Source organism: Musca autumnalis, unplaced genomic scaffold (assembly GCF_047663935.1).
Source record: "Musca autumnalis isolate F117 unplaced genomic scaffold, ASM4766393v1 scaffold_2, whole genome shotgun sequence".
NCBI classification, from domain to species: Eukaryota; Metazoa; Arthropoda; class Insecta; order Diptera; family Muscidae; genus Musca; species Musca autumnalis.
Genome location: NW_027411755.1, coordinates 34,913,732 through 34,935,242, shown reverse-complemented (window position 1 = coordinate 34,935,242; position 21,511 = coordinate 34,913,732). Strand labels below are relative to the sequence as shown.

At 26.9% G+C, this 21,511-nt stretch overlaps 1 protein-coding gene across 1 annotated transcript in view; it reads left to right on the top strand.

The window, feature by feature from the left end:
* The window catches only part of LOC141392208 (angiotensin-converting enzyme-like), a 29,438-nt gene extending 9,132 nt beyond the window's left edge, over positions 1–20,306 (top strand). Inside the window, exons 6-12 of the mRNA XM_073965162.1 lie at positions 2,908–2,959; positions 3,311–3,851; positions 6,600–7,170; positions 16,989–17,701; positions 17,773–18,128; positions 18,220–18,392; positions 20,073–20,306. Of these exons, the coding sequence (XP_073821263.1) occupies positions 2,908–2,959; positions 3,311–3,851; positions 6,600–7,170; positions 16,989–17,701; positions 17,773–18,128; positions 18,220–18,392; positions 20,073–20,119 (2,453 nt within the window). The 3' untranslated portion in view covers positions 20,120–20,306. The remainder of the gene's footprint in view (positions 1–2,907; positions 2,960–3,310; positions 3,852–6,599; positions 7,171–16,988; positions 17,702–17,772; positions 18,129–18,219; positions 18,393–20,072) is intronic.
* The last annotated feature ends 1,205 nt before the right edge of the window (positions 20,307–21,511 follow it).

Sequence of the window (21,511 nt, the reverse complement as noted above, 5' to 3'; positions counted from 1 at the left end):
TTTAAACGAATATTTTCTCAAGAAAACGTGGATTTTTTAAACGAATATTTTCTCAAGAAAACGTGGATTTTTTAAACGAATATTTTCTCAAGAAAACGTGGATTTTTTAAACGAATATTTTCTCAAGAAAACGTGGATTTTTTAAATGAATATTTTCTCAAGAAAACGTGGATTTTTTAAACGAATATTTTCTCAAGAAAACGTGGATTTTTTAAACGAATATTTTCTCAAGAAAACGTGGATTTTTTAAACGAATATTTTCTCAAGAAAACGTGGATTTTTTAAACGAATATTTTCTCAAGAAAACGTGGATTTTTTAAACGAATATTTTCTCAAGAAAACGTGGATTTTTTAAACGAATATTTTCTCAAGAAAACGTGGATTTTTTAAACGAATATTTTCTCAAGAAAACGTGGATTTTTTAAACGAATATTTTCTCAAGAAAACGTGGATTTTTTAAACGAATATTTTCTCAAGAAAACGTGGATTTTTTAAACGAATATTTTCTCAAGAAAACGTGGATTTTTTAAACGAATATTTTCTCAAGAAAACGTGGATTTTTTAAACGAATATTTTCTCAAGAAAACGTGGATTTTTTAAACGAATATTTTCTCAAGAAAACGTGGATTTTTTAAACGAATATTTTCTCAAGAAAACGTGGATTTTTTAAATGAATATTTTCTCAAGAAAACGTGGATTTTTTAAACGAATATTTTCTCAAGAAAACGTGGATTTTTTAAACGAATATTTTCTCAAGAAAACGTGGATTTTTTAAACGAATATTTTCTCAAGAAAACGTGGATTTTTTAAACGAATATTTTCTCAAGAAAACGTGGATTTTTTAAACGAATATTTTCTCAAGAAAACGTGGATTTTTTAAACGAATATTTTCTCAAGAAAACGTGGATTTTTTAAACGAATATTTTCTCAAGAAAACGTGGATTTTTTAAACGAATATTTTCTCAAGAAAACGTGGATTTTTTAAACGAATATTTTCTCAAGAAAACGTGGATTTTTTAAACGAATATTTTCTCAAGAAAACGTGGATTTTTTAAACGAATATTTTCTCAAGAAAACGTGGATTTTTTAAACGAATATTTTCTCAAGAAAACGTGGATTTTTTAAACGAATATTTTCTCAAGAAAACGTGGATTTTTTAAACGAATATTTTCTCAAGAAAACGTGGATTTTTTAAACGAATATTTTCTCAAGAAAACGTGGATTTTTTAAACGAATATTTTCTCAAGAAAACGTGGATTTTTTAAACGAATATTTTCTCAAGAAAACGTGGATTTTTTAAACGAATATTTTCTCAAGAAAACGTGGATTTTTTAAACGAATATTTTCTCAAGAAAACGTGGATTTTTTAAACGAATATTTTCTCAAGAAAACGTGGATTTTTTAAACGAATATTTTCTCAAGAAAACGTGGATTTTTTAAACGAATATTTTCTCAAGAAAACGTGGATTTTTTAAACGAATATTTTCTCAAGAAAACGTGGATTTTTTAAACGAATATTTTCTCAAGAAAACGTGGATTTTTTAAACGAATATTTTCTCAAGAAAACGTGGATTTTTTAAACGAATATTTTCTCAAGAAAACGTGGATTTTTTAAACGAATATTTTCTCAAGAAAACGTGGATTTTTTAAACGAATATTTTCTCAAGAAAACGTGGATTTTTTAAACGAATATTTTCTCAAGAAAACGTGGATTTTTTAAACGAATATTTTCTCAAGAAAACGTTGATTTTTTAAACGAATATTTTCTCAAGAAAACGTGGATTTTTTAAACGAATATTTTCTCAAGAAAACGTGGATTTTTTAAACGAATATTTTCTCAAGAAAACGTGGATTTTTTAAACGAATATTTTCTCAAGAAAACGTGGATTTTTTAAACGAATATTTTCTCAAGAAAACGTGGATTTTTTAAACGAATATTTTCTCAAGAAAACGTGGATTTTTTAAACGAATATTTTCTCAAGAAAACGTGGATTTTTTAAACGAATATTTTCTCAAGAAAACGTGGATTTTTTAAACGAATATTTTCTCAAGAAAACGTGGATTTTTTAAACGAATATTTTCTCAAGAAAACGTGGATTTTTTAAACGAATATTTTCTCAAGAAAACGTGGATTTTTTAAACGAATATTTTCTCAAGAAAACGTGGATTTTTTAAACGAATATTTTCTCAAGAAAACGTGGATTTTTTAAACGAATATTTTCTCAAGAAAACGTGGATTTTTTAAACGAATATTTTCTCAAGAAAACGTGGATTTTTTAAACGAATATTTTCTCAAGAAAACGTGGATTTTTTAAACGAATATTTTCTCAAGAAAACGTGGATTTTTTAAACGAATATTTTCTCAAGAAATCGTGGATTTTTTAAACGAATATTTTCTCAAGAAAACGTGGATTTCTTAAACAAATATTTTTTCAAGAAAACTTGGATTTTTTAAACAAATATTTTCTCAAGAAAACGTGGATTTCTTAAACAAATATTTTTTCAAGAAAACTTGGATTTTTTAAACAAATATTTTCTCAAGAAAACGTGGATTTTTTAAACGAATATTATCTCAAGAAAACGTGGATTTTTTAAACGAATATTTTCTCAAGAAAACTTGGATTTTTTAAATGAATATTTTCTCAAGAAAACGTGGATTTTTTAAACGAATATTTTCTCAAGAAAACGTGGATTTTTTAAACGAATATTTTCTCAAGAAAACGTGGATTTTTTAAACGAATATTTTCTCAAGAAAACGTGGATTTTTTAAACGAATATTTTCTCAACAAAACGTGGATTTTTTAAACGAATATTTTCTCAAGAAAATGTGGATTTTTTAAACGAATATTTTCTCAAGAAAATGTGGATTTTTTAAACGAATATTTTCTCAAATAACTATAGTTCAAGGCGACTTTAATGCCAAAGTGGGGAATGATGAAGTAAATGGAGTAACTGGAAGGTATGGACTTGGAGAAAGGAATGAGAGAGGGGACAGATTAATTCAATTTTGTCAAGAGTTTAAGATGACCATTACAAACACAACATTCCGATTACATCCCAGGAGACTTTATACATGGAGATCACCAGTAGATAACAGAAGGAATATAGTTCGAAATCAAATTGACTTCATAATGATCAACAGCAGATTTAGATCTTGTGTAACGAAATGCTCAACATATCCAGGAGCTGATGTACCATCCGACCACAACCTATTGATGCTCAATATTCGGCTAAAAATTGCACGAATTAAAAAAAGGAAGAAAAAGTCTCACAAGATAAATACTGAGATACTCAATAACCCATTTACCAGAAATGAAGTGAAGATGCAAATTAATAACAAACTGGAAGTCATCGATTCAAACGATGTAGAAAATATATGGAACAAAGTCAAGGACACAATGTGCGAAATAACAAAAAATTATCTTAGAAACTGTACAAGAAGAACACAACAAGAATGGATGAACGATGAAATTATGGAGCTTCATGAGGAACGAAGGAAATACAAAAACGTTGACTATGAACGTTACTGGGAAATCAACAAGGAAATTCGCACTGCTACCCGAGCTGCAAAAAATGATCTACTCAATCAAAAATGTAGAGAAATTGAACATCTGCAAAACATTAATGATGACTATAATCTACATAAAAAACTAAAAGAGTCCGCAGGAGTGTATAGGAAGGCATCACCTGCATTACTAATGGATGACAACAATCAGCCAATTTTCGAGACATTACACATAAAGGATCTATGGAAAAACTATATTGAACAATTATTCACAGACGACCAACGATCAAGAAATGATCAGAACACAATTAATTTTATAACGGGAAACCCAATCACTACAGCCGAAGTAGAATATGCGATTCAATCGATAAAAGATAAAAAATCAACAGGACCCGACGAAATTCCTTCCGAAATCTTAAAATTAATTGATGGAAACAACATCTCACTCATTACACGACTTTTTAATCATGTGTATGGTACTGGCCAATATCCAAACGATTGGTTGAAGTCTACTTTTATTGCAATACCAAAAAAATCTAATGCCAAAAAGTGTTGTGACTACAGGCTTATAAGCCTTATGTGTCACATATTAAAAATTTTCCTAAGAATAATTCACAAAAGAATCTACTCCAAATGTGAAAGAGTTATGGGAGAGTCCCAATTCGGCTTCAAGGAAGGTATGGGTACCAGAGAAGCCCTACTATCCATCCAATTACTTGTACAGAAATGCAGAGATGTCCACAAAGATGTTTATATATGCTTTATCGATTACGAAAAGGCATTTGATACCGTCCAACACGACAAATTGATTAATATACTGAGGGAAATAGGAATAGAAGAAAACGAAATTAGGTGCATACAGAGTCTATATTGGAACCAAACTGCAAGAATCGAAATAAATGGTGAACTGACTGACGACATTCCCATATCAAAAGGAGTCCGGCAAGGGTGCATACTATCACCGCTCCTCTTTAATATATATTCCCAAAAAATATTTCATGAGTCAATCGAAGGAGAACGAATTGGAATAAGAGTTCAGGGCAAAATTATAAATAACATACGGTACGCTGATGATACCACAATTATTGCCGGCAGTATATCTGGGCTACAACAGCTTCTAGACAAGCTCACGTACGTAAGTGAAACATATGGTCTCAAAATAAATACAAAAAAGACAAAATACATGATTGTTAGTCGGAAAGATGCAAGTTATGAAACGTCACTGAGTATTAAAGATGAACTTGTCGAACGTGTAAAAACTTTTAAATACCTTGGCGTTTCAATTAACGACCAATGGAATATTTCAAACGAAATAAAGCGCCGAGTGGAGATGGCCAGAAACGCCTTTTTTAAATACAAAAAAACACTTACAAATCACGAATTAAGTCTCGCAACCAAGATAAGATTCGTCAAATGTTATATTTGGTCTATACTACTATATGCCGCAGAAACTTGGACCATCAAAAGTGCAGATCAAAAAAGAATTGAAGCATTTGAAATGTGGGTCTATAGAAGAATACTTAAGATACCCTATACATCGCACATTTCAAACCAAGAAGTTCTCAGACGAATGCATGTCGACAGGCAACTCTTACACACGGTCAAATCGAGAAAAATCGCATACCTTGGACACCTGATGAGAAATGTCAAATACAGATTTATACAATGCATTATTAAATGCAACATAGAAGGACAACGACCAAGAGGCAGAAGAGAGATATACTGGCTAAGTAACATCCAAGAGTGGACAGGATACAGAGATGAAACAAATCTGCTACATGCTGCTAAAAATCGAGAGCTGTTTATAATTTCATAAAATAAAATAACATAACACGTACATATGATATATATAAATGTAATGTATACTATTGTATGATCGCTTTATATCCGAATAACGGATCCGCAAATAAAGAAGAAGAAGATTTTCTCAAGAAAACGTGGATTTTTTAAACGAATATTTTCTCAAGAAAATGTGGATTTTTTAAACGAATATTTTCTCAAGAAAACGTGGATTTTTTAAACGAATATTTTCTCAAGAAAATGTGGATTTTTTAAACGAATATTTTCTCAAGAAAACGTGGATTTTTTAAACGAATATTTTCTCAAGAAAACGTGGATTTTTTAAACGAATATTTTTCCATGAATCGTGGATTTTTTAAAAATATGTTTCATTAATCGGAAATTTTTAAAGAATGTTGTTTCAATAATCGTGAATTTTTTAAAAAAATATTTCTACTGGTCCTCTATAATACCTACTATTTTCCTATAAGAATACCTACTAGTTTTCAATATTTTCTTATTTCTTCTCTGCCCTCAACAGCTTCCTTTATAGGAAGAAATGTTATCGTCTATAAGAAGACCTATTTCTTTTCTATATTACGTACTTATTGGTCTTCTATACAAAGACCTGTTGTTCCCCTAGAAAAAGACCAAATGACCTTCTGTTGGAAGTCCTACTTATATTCTCTAAGACATTCTAGTATATGGGAAGTCATATATGACCTCTGATCTTATTTCAGAAGATTTTCTTCCTTTTCCTTATTAAGTACCTATTGTTTTTCATGGCGTTTCATGACGTTTCTATAAAAAAATTCCTTTTGTCTGTTTGGCAAGTATCTTCTTTTGCTATGTGTAAACAGGGTGTTACATATTTTGTTTGCTGTCAAAATACGACAGCCAAAGATGAGCAGAGTTAAGGATGGTGAGAGATTTTGTTCTCCCATTAATGTTTGTTGCTTGGGTTGGCTCTTGTCACCTTTTCCTTTGTTTATTTCAAAGATTTAATTTAGTCTGTGCATGCCAAACAAACCTCTGATAAGATTTTGCAAAAAATCAGCTTTTTCTAGTGATAAGAACCGGCTTTTAACAACAGCAGGCAGGCAAGGCACTGCATTTAAATAAAATTACATTTCGAGCTCTAAATAGAAAACAGTATAAAGTTAAGCTTCAACCCCGGCAGATGTTTCAGTTGGGAAGATGAAGTCAAGGAACTGTTTAATTACCCTCCTTCTGGTTGGGTTAGCGGTAAGTACGGTTAAAGTGAGAAAATATAAAAAATAACCATTGTACAAACGGTTTGTTTTGTTTCCAACAGCCATGTTACCTTAGCCATGTTACCACCACTGATACATGTTCAAGTGATTACCCAGAGGTAAGGGAATTTTTCCAAAGAGAAGGTGAGTTGTTAAGACAACGTCAACGTGAACAGTATTTGGCCGCCTGGGAATACAATACCAATGTCACAGAAGAGAATCGCATAAATATGAATGCCATCAGCGCTCGCAATGCTGTGGAAAATCTTAAGGCAGCCCAACTGGTACGCCAGAAACATTATAAGGATTTACCCGATCCATGCCTTAAAAGATTGGCACAATATACTGGTGAAATCGGTGATGACATTTTGAGTTCAGATGACTTGAATGTCCTGTTGAACGCCGTTAGTAGCATGCAATCGAATTATGCAAGTGCCAAAGTTTGTTCATATGAAGATCCCAAGGACTGCAGTCTGACGCTAGAGCCCCACGTACAGGAACGTATGTCGAAAAGTCGTGATCCCAAAGAATTGGCTCATTATTGGAAGGAGTGGCATGATAAGGCTGGAACGCCTATGCGAAACAACTTTGCCAAATATGTGGAGCTAAAAAACAAAGCTGCCGTATTGAACAGTAAGTATAAAAACCAATACAGCTCTTATCTTTTAAAAGTGATTTTCAAAGGCAAATTTTATTGGGATTTACACAGATTCCTTAGTTAAAAGTTCATTAGAAACGTCGAGGTCAAAAATCGAGTGGTGAAAGTGATAACCTAGAACGCTTATTAGGAACAGAATTCAAACACAGCATTTCCATGAAAAAATATTCTTTAAAAATTCACGATCAATGAAAAAATATTTTTTAAAATATCCACCATTAATGAAATAATATTTTTTTAGAATCCACGATTAATGAAAAATATTTTTATAAAGTCCACGACTAATGAGAAAATAATTAAATTAAATTAGTGATAAAATATTCTTTAAAAAATCCACGATTAATCAAAAACTATTCTTCAAATATCTTCAATTAATGAAAAAATATTCTTTAAATATCTTCAATTAATGAAAAAATATTCTTTGAAAACTCCACAATTAATGAAAATTATTCTTTAAAAAATCCACGATTAATCAAAAACTATTCTTCAAATATCCACAATTAATGAAAAAATATTCTTTTAAAAAATCAACGATTAATGAAAAAATATTCTTTTAAAAAATTCACGATTAATAAAAAAATATTCTTCAAATATCTTCAATTAATGAAAAAATATTCTTTAAATATCTTCAATTAATGAAAAAATATTCTTTGAAAACTCCACAATTAATGAAAATTATTCTTTAAAAAATCCACGATTAATCAAAAACTATTCTTCAAATATCCACAATTAATGAAAAAATATTTTTTAAAATATCCACGATTAATGAAAAAATATTTTCTTAGAATCCACGATTATTAGGAACAGAATTCAAACCCAGCATTTCCATGAAAAAATATTTTTAGTAAATCCACGATTAATGAAAAAATATTTAAAAAAAACCACGATTAATGAAAAAATATTTAAAAAAACCACGATTAATGAAAAAATATTTAAAAAAAACCACGATTAATGAAAAAATATTTTTAAAAAAACCCACGATTAATGAAAAAATATTCTTTAAAAAAACCACGATTAATAAAAAAATATTCTTTAAAAACCCAAGATTAATGAAAGAATATTGTGTAAAAAATCCACGATTAACGAAAAAATATTCTGTAAAAAATCTACGATTAATGAAAAAATATTCTCTAATAAATCCACAATGAATGAAATAATATTCTTTAAAAAATCCACGATCAATGAAAAAATACTCTGTAAAAAATCAACGATTAATAAAAAATATTCTTTAAAAAAATCCTCGTTTAATAAAAAATATTCTTTAAAAAATCCTCGATTAATAAAAAATATTCTTTAAAAAATCCACGATTAATTAAAAAATATTCCTTAAAAAAAATCCACGATTAATGAAAAAATATTCTTTAAATAATCCACATTTAATGAAAAAATATTCTTTAAAAACCCCACGATTAATGAAAAATATTCTTTGAAAAATCCACGATTAATGAAAAATATTCTTTGAAAAATCCACGATAAATGAAAAATATTCTTTGAAGAATCCACGATTAATGAAAAATATTCTTTGAAAAATCCACGATTAATGAAAAATATTCTTTGAAAATCCACGATTAATGAAAAATATTCTTTGAAAAATCCACGATTAATTAAAAAATAATCTTTAAAAAATCCACGATTAATTAAAAAATAATCTTTAAAAAATCCACGATTAAATAAAAAAAATCCACGATTACTTAAAAAATAATCTTTAAAAAATCCACGATTAATTAAAAAATAATCTTTAAAAAATCCACGATTAATTAAAAAATAATCTTTAAAAAATCCACGATTAATTAAAAAATAATCTTTAAAAAATCCACGATTAATTAAAAAATAATCTTTAAAAAATCCACGATTAATTAAAAAATAATCTTTAAAAAATCCACGATTAAATAAAAAAAATCCACGATTAATTAAAAAATAATCTTTAAAAAATCCACGATTAATTAAAAAATAATCTTTAAAAAATCCACGATTAATTAAAAAATAATCTTTAAAAAATCCACGATTAATTAAAAAACATTCTTTAAAAAATCCACGATTAATTAAAAAATAATCTTTAAAAAATCCACGATTAATTAAAAAATAATCTTTAAAAAATCCACGATTAATTAAAAAATAATCTTTAAAAAATCCACGATTAATTAAAAAACATTCTTTAAAAAATCCACGATTAATTAAAAAATAATCTTTAAAAAATCCACGATTAATTAAAAAATAATCTTTAAAAAATCCACGATTAATTAAAAAATAATCTTTAAAAAATCCACGATTAATTAAAAAATAATCTTTAAAAAATCCACGATTAATTAAAAAATAATCTTTAAAAAATCCACGATTAATTAAAAAATAATCTTTAAAAAATCCACGATTAATTAAAAAATAATCTTTAAAAAATCCACGATTAATTAAAAAATAATCTTTAAAAAATCCACGATTAATTAAAAAATAATCTTTAAAAAATCCACGATTAATTAAAAAATAATCTTTAAAAAATCCACGATTAATTAAAAAATAATCTTTAAAAAATCCACGATTAATTAAAAAATAATCTTTAAAAAATCCACGATTAATTAAAAAATAATCTTTAAAAAATCCACGATTAATTAAAAAATAATCTTTAAAAAATCCACGATTAATTAAAAAATAATCTTTAAAAAATCCACGATTAATTAAAAAATAATCTTTAAAAAATCCACGATTAATTAAAAAATAATCTTTAAAAAATCCACGATTAATTAAAAAATAATCTTTAAAAAATCCACGATTAATTAAAAAATAATCTTTAAAAAATCCACGATTAATTAAAAAATAATCTTTAAAAAATCCACGATTAATTAAAAAATAATCTTTAAAAAATCCACGATTAATTAAAAAATAATCTTTAAAAAATCCACGATTAATTAAAAAATAATCTTTAAAAAATCCACGATTAATTAAAAAATAATCTTTAAAAAATCCACGATTAATTAAAAAATAATCTTTAAAAAATCCACGATTAATTAAAAAATAATCTTTAAAAAATCCACGATTAATTAAAAAAAATAATCTTTAAAAAATCCACGATTAATTAAAAAATAATCTTTAAAAAATCCACGATTAATTAAAAAATAATCTTTAAAAAATCCACGATTAATTAAAAAATAATCTTTAAAAAATCCACGATTAATTAAAAAATAATCTTTAAAAAATCCACGATTAATTAAAAAATAATCTTTAAAAAATCCACGATTAATTAAAAAATAATCTTTAAAAAATCCACGATTAATTAAAAAATAATCTTTAAAAAATCCACGATTAATTAAAAAATAATCTTTAAAAAATCCACGATTAATTAAAAAATAATCTTTAAAAAATCCACGATTAATTAAAAAATAATCTTTAAAAAATCCACGATTAATTAAAAAATAATCTTTAAAAAATCCACGATTAATTAAAAAATAATCTTTAAAAAATCCACGATTAATTAAAAAATAATCTTTAAAAAATCCACGATTAATTAAAAAATAATCTTTAAAAAATCCACGATTAATTAAAAAATAATCTTTAAAAAATCCACGATTAATTAAAAAATAATCTTTAAAAAATCCACGATTAATTAAAAAATAATCTTTAAAAAATCCACGATTAATTAAAAAATAATCTTTAAAAAATCCACGATTAATTAAAAAATAATCTTTAAAAAATCCACGATTAATTAAAAAATAATCTTTAAAAAATCCACGATTAATTAAAAAATAATCTTTAAAAAATCCACGATTAATTAAAAAATAATCTTTAAAAAATCCACGATTAATTAAAAAATAATCTTTAAAAAATCCACGATTAATGAACGAATACTCTGTACAAAATCGACGATTAATGAAAAAATATTCTTTAAAAAATCCAAGATTAATGAAAAAATATTCTTTTAAAAATCCACGATTAATGAACGAATACTCTGTACAAAATCCACGATTAATGAAAAAATATTCTTTAAAAAATCCACGATTAATGAACGAATACTCTGTACAAAATCCACGATTAATGAACGAATACTCTGTACAAAATCCACGATTAATGAAAAAATATTCTTTAAAAAATCCACGATTAATGAACGAATACTCTGTACAAAATCCACGATTAATGAACGAATACTCTGTACAAAATCCACGATTAATGAAAAAATATTCTTTAAAAAATCCACGATTAATGAACGAATACTCTGTACAAAATCCACGATTCATGGAAAAATATTCTTTAAAAAATCCACGATTCATGGAAAAATATTCTTTAAAAAATCCACGATTCATGGAAAAATATTCTTTAAAAAATCCACGATTCATGGAAAAATATTCTTTAAAAAATCCACGATTCATGGAAAAATATTCTTTAAAAAAAATCCACGATTCATGGAAAAATGTTCTTTAAAAAATCCACGATTAATGAAAAATATTCTTTAAAAAATCCACGATTAATGAAAAAATATTCTTTAAAAAATCCACGATTAATGAACGAATACTCTGTACAAAATCCACGATTCATGGAAAAATATTCTTTAAAAAAATCCACGATTCATGGAAAAATGTTCTTTAAAAAATCCACGATTAATGAAAAATATTCTTTAAAAAATCCACGATTAATGAAAAAATATTCTTTAAAAAATCCACGATTAATGAAAAATATTCTTTAAAAAATCCACGATTAATGAAAAAATATTCTTTAAAAAATCCACGATTAATGAAAAAATATTCTTTAAAAAATCCACGATTAATGAAAAAATATTCTTTAAAAAATCCACGATTAATGAAAAAATATTCTTTAAAAAATCCACGATTAATGAAAAAATATTCTTTAAAAAATCCACGATTAATGAAAAAATATTCTTTAAAAAATCCACGATTAATGAAAAAATATTCTTTAAAAAATCCACGATTAATGAAAAAATATTCTTTAAAAAATGCACGATTAATGAAAAAATTTCTTTAAAAAATCCACGATTAATGAAAAAATATTCTTTAAAAAATGCACGATTAATGAAAAAAATTTCTTTAAAAAATCCACGATTAATGAAAAAATATTATTTAAAAAATGCACGATTAATGAAAAAATATTATTTAAAAAATGCACGATTAATGAAAAAATATTCTTTAAAAAATCCACGATTAATGAAAAAATATTTTTTAAAAAAACCACGATTAATGAAAAAATTTCTTTTAAAGAATCTGCGACTAATGAAAAAATATTCTTTAAAGAATCAACGATTAATGAAAAAATATACTTTACAAAAATCCACGATTAATGAAAAATATTCTTTAAAAAATCCACGATTAATGAAAAAATATTCTTTAAAAAATCCACGATTAAGTAAAAATATTCTTTAAAAAATCCACGATTAATGAAAAAATATTCTTTAAAAAATCCACGATTAAGTAAAAATATTCTTTAAAAAATCCACGATTAATGAAAAAATATTCTTTAAAAAATCCACGATTAATGAAAAAATATTCTTTAAAAAATCCACGATTAATTAAAAAATAATCTTTAAAAAATCCACGATTAATTAAAAAATAATCTTTAAAAAATCCACGATTAATTAAGAAATAATCTTTAAAAAATCCACGATTAATTAAAAAATAATCTTTAAAAAATCCACGATTAATGAACGAATACTCTGTACAAAATCGACGATTAATGAAAAAATATTCTTTAAAAAATCCAAGATTAATGAAAAAATATTCTTTTAAAAATCCACGATTAATGAACGAATACTCTGTACAAAATCCACGATTAATGAAAAAATATTCTTTAAAAAATCCACGATTAATGAACGAATACTCTGTACAAAATCCACGATTAATGAACGAATACTCTGTACAAAATCCACGATTAATGAAAAAATATTCTTTAAAAAATCCACGATTAATGAACGAATACTATGTACAAAATCCACGATTAATGAACGAATACTCTGTACAAAATCCACGATTAATGAACGAATACTCTGTACAAAATCCACGATTAATGAAAAAATATTCTTTAAAAAATCCACGATTAATGAACGAATACTCTGTACAAAAGCCACGATTCATGGAAAAATATTCTTTAAAAAATCCACGATTCATGGAAAAATATTCTTTAAAAAATCCACGATTCATGGAAAAATATTCTTTAAAAAATCCACGATTCATGGAAAAATATTCTTTAAAAAAATCCACGATTCATGGAAAAATGTTCTTTAAAAAATCCACGATTAATGAAAAATATTCTTTAAAAAATCCACGATTAATGAAAAAATATTCTTTAAAAAATCCACGATTAATGAACGAATACTTTGTACAAAATCCACGATTCATGGAAAAATATTCTTTAAAAAAATCCACGATTCATGGAAAAATGTTCTTTAAAAAATCCACGATTAATGAAAAATATTCTTTAAAAAATCCACGATTAATGAAAAAATATTCTTTAAAAAATCCACGATTAATGAAAAATATTCTTTAAAAAATCCACGATTAATGAAAAAATATTCTTTAAAAAATCCACGATTAATGAAAAAATATTCTTTAAAAAATCCACGATTAATGAAAAAATATTCTTTAAAAAATCCACGATTAATGAAAAAATATTCTTTAAAAAATCCACGATTAATGAAAAAATATTCTTTAAAAAATCCACGATTAATGAAAAAATATTCTTTAAAAAATCCACGATTAATGAAAAAATATTCTTTAAAAAATCCACGATTAATGAAAAAAATATTCTTTAAAAAATGCACGATTAATGAAAAAATTTCTTTAAAAAATCCACGATTAATGAAAAAATATTCTTTAAAAAATCCACGATTAATGAAAAAAATTTCTTTAAAAAATCCACGATTAATGAAAAAATATTATTTAAAAAATGCACGATTAATGAAAAAATATTATTTAAAAAATGCACGATTAATGAAAAAATATTCTTTAAAAAATCCACGATTAATGAAAAAATATTTTTTAAAAAAACCACGATTAATGAAAAAATTTCTTTTAAAGAATCTGCGACTAATGAAACAATATTCTTTAAAGAATCAACGATTAATGAAAAAATATACTTTACAAAAATCCACGATTAATGAAAAATATTCTTTAAAAAATCCACGATTAATGAAAAAATATTCTTTAAAAAATCCACGATTAAGTAAAAATATTCTTTAAAAAATCCACGATTAATGAAAAAATATTCTTTAAAAAATCCACGATTAATGAAAAAATATTCTTTAAAAAATCCACGATTAATTAAAAAATAATCTTTAAAAAATCCACGATTAATTAAAAAATAATCTTTAAAAAATCCACGATTAATTAAAAAATAATCTTTAAAAAATCCACGATTAATTAAAAAATAATCTTTAAAAAATCCACGATTAATGAACGAATACTCTGTACAAAATCGACGATTAATGAAAAAATATTCTTTAAAAAATCCAAGATTAATGAAAAAATATTCTTTTAAAAATCCACGATTAATGAACGAATACTCTGTACAAAATCCACGATTAATGAAAAAATATTCTTTAAAAAATCCATGATTAATGAACGAATACTCTGTACAAAATCCACGATTAATGAACGAATACTCTGTACAAAATCCACGATTAATGAAAAAATATTCTTTAAAAAATCCACGATTAATGAACGAATACTCTGTACAAAATCCACGATTAATGAACGAATACTCTGTACAAAATCCACGATTAATGAACGAATACTCTGTACAAAATCCACGATTAATGAAAAAATATTCTTTAAAAAATCCACGATTAATGAACGAATACTCTGTACAAAATCCACGATTCATGGAAAAATATTCTTTAAAAAATCCACGATTCATGGAAAAATATTCTTTAAAAAATCCACGATTCATGGAAAAATATTCTTTAAAAAATCCACGATTCATGGAAAAATATTCTTTAAAAAAATCCACGATTCATGGAAAAATGTTCTTTAAAAAATCCACGATTAATGAAAAATATTCTTTAAAAAATCCACGATTAATGAAAAAATATTCTTTAAAAAATCCACGATTAATGAACGAATACTTTGTACAAAATCCACGATTCATGGAAAAATATTCTTTAAAAAAATCCACGATTCATGGAAAAATGTTCTTTAAAAAATCCACGATTAATGAAAAATATTCTTTAAAAAATCCACGATTAATGAAAAAATATTCTTTAAAAAATCCACGATTAATGAAAAATATTCTTTAAAAAATCCACGATTAATGAAAAAATATTCTTTAAAAAATCCACGATTAATGAAAAAATATTCTTTAAAAAATCCACGATTAATGAAAAAATATTCTTTAAAAAATCCACGATTAATGAAAAAATATTCTTTAAAAAATCCACGATTAATGAAAAAATATTCTTTAAAAAATCTACGATTAATGAAAAAATATTCTTTAAAAAATCCACGATTAATGAAAAAATATTCTTTAAAAAATCCACGATTAATGAAAAAAATATTCTTTAAAAAATGCACGATTAATGAAAAAATTTCTTTAAAAAATCCACGATTAATGAAAAAATATTCTTTAAAAAATCCACGATGAATGAAAAATATTATTTAAAAAATCCACGATTAATGAAAAAATATTCTTTAAAAAATCCACGATTAGTGAAAAAATATTCTTTAAAAATCCACGATTTATGAAAAATATTCTTTAAAAAATCCACGATGAATGAAAAATATTATTTAAAAAATCCACGATTAATGAAAAAATATTCTTTAAAAAATCCACGATTAATGAAAAAATATTCTTTAAAAATCCACGATTTATGAAAAAATATTATTTAAAAAATGCACGATTAATGAAAAAATATTATTTAAAAAATGCACGATTAATGAAAAAATATTCTTTAAAAAATCCACGATTAATGAAAAAATATTCTTTAAAAAATCCACGATTAATGAAAAAATATTTTTTAAAAAAACCACGATTAGTGAAAAAATATTCTTTAAAAATCCACGATTTATGAAAAATATTCTTTAAAAAATCTTTAAAAAATTCTCGATTAATAAAAAATATTCGTTAAAAAATCCATGATTAATGAAAAAATATTCCTTAAAAATCTACGACTAACGAAAAATATTCTTTAAAAAATCAGCGATTAATGAAAAAATATTCTTTAAAAAATTCACGATTAATGAAAAATATTCTTTAAAAAATCCACGACTAATGAGAAAATAATTAAATTAAATTAATGATAAAATATTCTTTAAAAAATCCACGATTAATCAAAAACTATTCTTCAAATATCTTCAATTAATAACAAAATATTCTTTGAAAACTCCACAATTAATGAAAATTATTCTTTAAAAAATCCACGATTAATCAAAAACTATTCTTAAATATCCACAATTAATGAAAAAATATTCTTTTAAAAAATCAACGATTAATGAAAAAATATTCTTTTAAAAAATTCAAGATTAATGAAAAAATATTTGTTTAAAAAATCCACGATTAATGAAAAAATATTTGTTTAAAAAAATCCACGATTAATGAAAAAATATTTGGTTAAAAAATCCACGATTAAAGAAAAAATATTCGTTTAACAAATCCATGATTCATTTCATAGAAGACCTTTAGAAGTCTGCTCTCTTTAGAAGACCTTTAAATGTTTTCGATCTGTAGAAGAATTTAAAAAGTTTACTGTCCATAGAACACCATTGGAGTTCTTCTTGTTTTACACCTTAAGGCAGGCAGTATCTAATTCAGGAAGAATGAAGGAAAATTCGCCTATTTATTGCATCTCCTTTCTCCTTTTTTACAGATTTCACCTCGGCTGCCGAATATTGGATTCACTTGTATGAAGATCCTGAATTTGAGAAGAATCTCGACAATGTTTTCCAGGCCATATTACCCCTGTATCGTGAGCTGCACGGCTATGTTCGTCAACGTTTATCTCAACATTATGGCAAAGAGATTGTCGCACCCGATGGCAATTTGCCAATACACCTTTTGGGTAATATGTGGGGGCAACAATGGGATGAAATAATTGATCTTATTAAACCCTTTCCAAACAAACCCTTCGTTGATGTTACCGCCGAAATGAAAAAACAACAATATAGTGTTAAAAAATTATTTGAATTGGGTGATGACTTTTTCAAATCTTTGGGTATGAGTCTGCTACCCGATTCGTTTTGGAATTTAAGTGTTATTGAGAAACCCACAGATCGTACAATAGTTTGTCATGCCTCAGCATGGGATTTTTACCAGGACAGTGATGTACGCGTAAAAATGTGCACGGAAGTTGATACTCATTACCTGTATGTGGTTCATCATGAATTGGGTCACATTCAATACTATTTACAATATGAAAAGCAACCGACTGTCTTTAGGGGAGCACCCAATCCTGGTTTCCATGAAGCTGTGGGAGATGTTATTGCCTTGTCTGTGTCATCGACCAAGCATTTGAATGCAATTGGTCTTTCACCTCAATCGAAATTAGATGAGGAGAGTCGTATTAATGAACTGTTTAGAACGGTAGGTAAAACCAAGGTTATTTTAACCCTCATTTTCATTGATTACTCTTGTCTCTCTCTGCTTCTTTACAGTCCCTTAAGAAAATTGTCTTCCTGCCATTTGCATACACCATGGATAAGTATCGTTATGCTCTATTCCGCAAGCAAATCGATGAAAAGAATTGGAATTGTGCCTTTTGGCAAATGCGTTCGGAATACTCGGGCATTGAACCAGCCGTATATAGAAATGATAGCGATTTTGATCCACCTGCAAAATATCATATGTCGGCCGATGTTGAATACTTGCGTTACTTTGCTGCCCACATTTTCCAATTCCAGTTCCATAAGGCTATGTGTACAAAGGCTGGTCAATATGTTAAGGAAGATGCCAACAAGACTTTGGATAATTGCGATATTTATAACAGTAAAGAGGCGGGAAGTGCTTTCAGGTAGGTTTGTATAGATTTTCATTTTGATAGGTCTATCTGAGAATCACCTTTTATTTTGTATCTCTAATTCAAATGTTTCTCCTATTTTCAGTCACTTTTTATCATCTGGCGCATCACGCCATTGGACTGAGGTTCTAAAAGAATTTACCGGTGACAGTACCATGGATCCCGCTGCTCTACTTGAATATTTTGAACCTTTGCGTGTATGGCTTAAGGAAGAGAATCGCAAACAAAACGTTCCCATTGGATGGGGCCTAACAGATAGTAAGTACAAACTTTCGATATATATGTACATCTTTACAAAATTTAATTTGATTGAGGTTGAGGGTATGAACTTTATACCTGATACGATTAAAAATGCCCCTCATAGAAATAGTTTTAGACCGCGTATAACCCCGTATAGGTTAAGACCGATCACATTTCAGATAATTTCTGGCCGTTTTAACCTAATATTTCTTAGGTCGAGTTCGGAAATGAACCGATTAGTCAAATCCTTCTGGTAGCTTCCCGCTAAAGTTCATTTTTTCCAATATTCTGACACTCTGTTATCTCTCTTAGAGAAAATCAAATGTTTTTAATTGATTGAATTAATCGAGATAACATGACTGATAACTGCAATCTTGTATCTTCTCATAATTTGTACCATTGTTGTTGTTTAATAATGATATGGTTTCAACTTATTCTGGTTCTATCTCCCGTTCTAGAAATGTGGATTTTCTAAAAGCTGTGACCAAAAAGTTTCTGAAGATAGTTGAGTAGTTTTGGCTGGGTAGTTGAAAAGGTGCAGAAAAGATCTCAGCTTGTAGTAGATAACAGTGTCCTTTTCCAGACTTCGAGAACGGTGAGGGTAACAATCGACAAAAAACTTTTGTTAGATTATTGGCTCCTAAATTAAAATTATTTTATTATTATGTTTTTTTTTCAAAATAGTCTGGCTTAATCCCATTGTTGTTGTTTAAATATTTTAAAACAACTAGTTTATTAGTGGAAAAGTTTTGGCATTGTTCGCCAAGGGGTAAGGCAGGGAATACTATAGTTTCGATTCTCGCCACAGAATCTCATCAGTTCCCTTTTTTTTTGTTTGTGGATATTCTACACCGAAGTTATTTTTCAATAACTTCTTCAACAAAAAACTTGTTATACCCAAACATCAATCGTCAGCTCGAAGTATAAAGGTAACCAAAGAAAAAAGTTCAGAGAGAAGTTCAATGAGAATTCAAACCTTTTCCACTAGTATGTGTCGTCGAATTTCGACGAATGCACACACCAAAATTTGGTTGGTCTGCTTTACAGCAAAAACAACACACGTCGTGCCAGTGTCTTCAATTAGAAACATTTTGGCGTTTTTTGGGATAGCGTTTGCAATTTTGTTTTTTTTTTTTTTCAAAATAGTCTGGCTTAATCCTATTGTTGTTGTTTTAATATTTTAAAACAATTAGTTTATTAGTGGAAAAGATTTGGCATTGTTCGCCAAGGGGTAAGGCACGGAATACTATAGTTTCGATTCTCGCCACAGAATCTCAAAATAAAAACAAGGGAACTGATGAGATTCTGTGACGAGAATCGAAACTATAGTATTCCCTGCCTTACCCCTTGCCTTAGCTACAATTTTTGTGTTGGATCGAATATCTCAATAGTTATGCCAAAATATCAAAAAAAAAACGAGGGTAAAAAGCTTCAAGTCAAAATCGGGAGGCTCGATTTTCACCGTAGACATGTGGTCTACTGGACTTTTTTGCTCAGTACAATCCCAGGAATCAAAAACGCCCACTAAGGTTGTCAAATCGCCCCAACATAGCGTGGATTTAAAAAAATAAATATTTTTTTTATCAGGGACAAGCCATAGCGTGGATTTAAAAAAAAATATTTTTTTTTTTATTTTAATTTTTGTCGTTGCATATATGTACATATATTAATGTGATATTTTTCTTTGTATATTTTTAGAAGTATCCCATTCCTGTGCGACTACTGCACACTCTAATGCCATCTGAAAGTGAAGCGAGTAGCTGCTGTTTTAATATTGTAATTTCAACTTCGGGGAAAAATGTAAAAACTGAATATTTAGCAATTAAAATATACTTACAGAATTATGGCAATTGGTGATTGAATTGAATACTAATTTTAAATTGTGATCGAAACAAATTGTAATAAATATTTTAAAAATTTTTGGATTTTCAATGATGTGATTTATTATTTAACCAGCTGTGTCACCTGTGTCACCGGACGTATTACATACATATATCTCCAACATATCAAACTTGTGAAATGACAATTTTCAGTGGGAATATATAGATTGAAAAAATGCTTTTGAAAATGAAAATAACATGAAGCACCAATGAAGGAAATATATTGAATGCGAAGGTATTTTGTGTACATTTTTTTATTATTTGTCTAAGACGATTCTAATTCAAATTCGTTCGTATTACAACCAAACTCCTATTGTTTTAGAACATGTTTGTTTTATTGAAATCAAAAATGAATTAAATATTTTTCAAAAAACAGAAGTTTGGTAGTATTTCAAACGAGCCACTAGGCGGATAACACTTAAAAGCCGAATTTTAAAAATGTCGTAAGTTTTGCTTATTATTTTTTTAAATTTATTTATTTTTTTAATATTGTTGATGGTGATTCTCGGATTATTTATTATTATTTTTATTTATTCAATTCATTTTGTAACTGAGTAAAGGTGTGTTTACACTAGCCATGATTGTCATATGACCTGAAATTTTCCATCGTTATACAGTCGCTAATGTGTGCAATATTGAGGATTTTCCTTACGCCATTTACTTTCGAGTCCACACCATCAAAAAATGCAGTGAAATTACGTCTCCACATTGTCTGTGTGGACAGATATGGAATGTTTTTATTTCGGGTCATATGACATTAATGGCTAGTGTAAACACTAGACTGTTTTTTACTCAAAGAAAAAAAATCGATGTCGGACTTTTTTATACGGCACCCTCCTAAAATTTTTAGTTTTGTTAAAAATTAAGATTGCCAAAGTTAAAGCTCAATCGGAATATGTTAACACGTGCCACTTGGGCTTCAAATTTTCCATGGGCCCTTTATATAGCTAATTTTAAAATCTGACCCGATTTTCAAATTTTTTTTGTAGGATTACTTGTTTAGCCACTACAAAGAACTGGTAAACTGTTTTCATCGATTGGACAATAAATGTGGTCTGTAGAGTGATTTTGTGAAAATGTCCAATCGATGAAAACAGTTTACCAGTTCTTTGTAGGTACGGACCCGGTTAACCGTAGCAAACAAAGTACGAACAGGCACAACACGAAAGTTAGACATCGGTAAGCTGCAATCACAACAGATAGCCACAGCATATTTCACTCAACTAGCCCAATTGCTTAATCGATCCTCATCCCGAT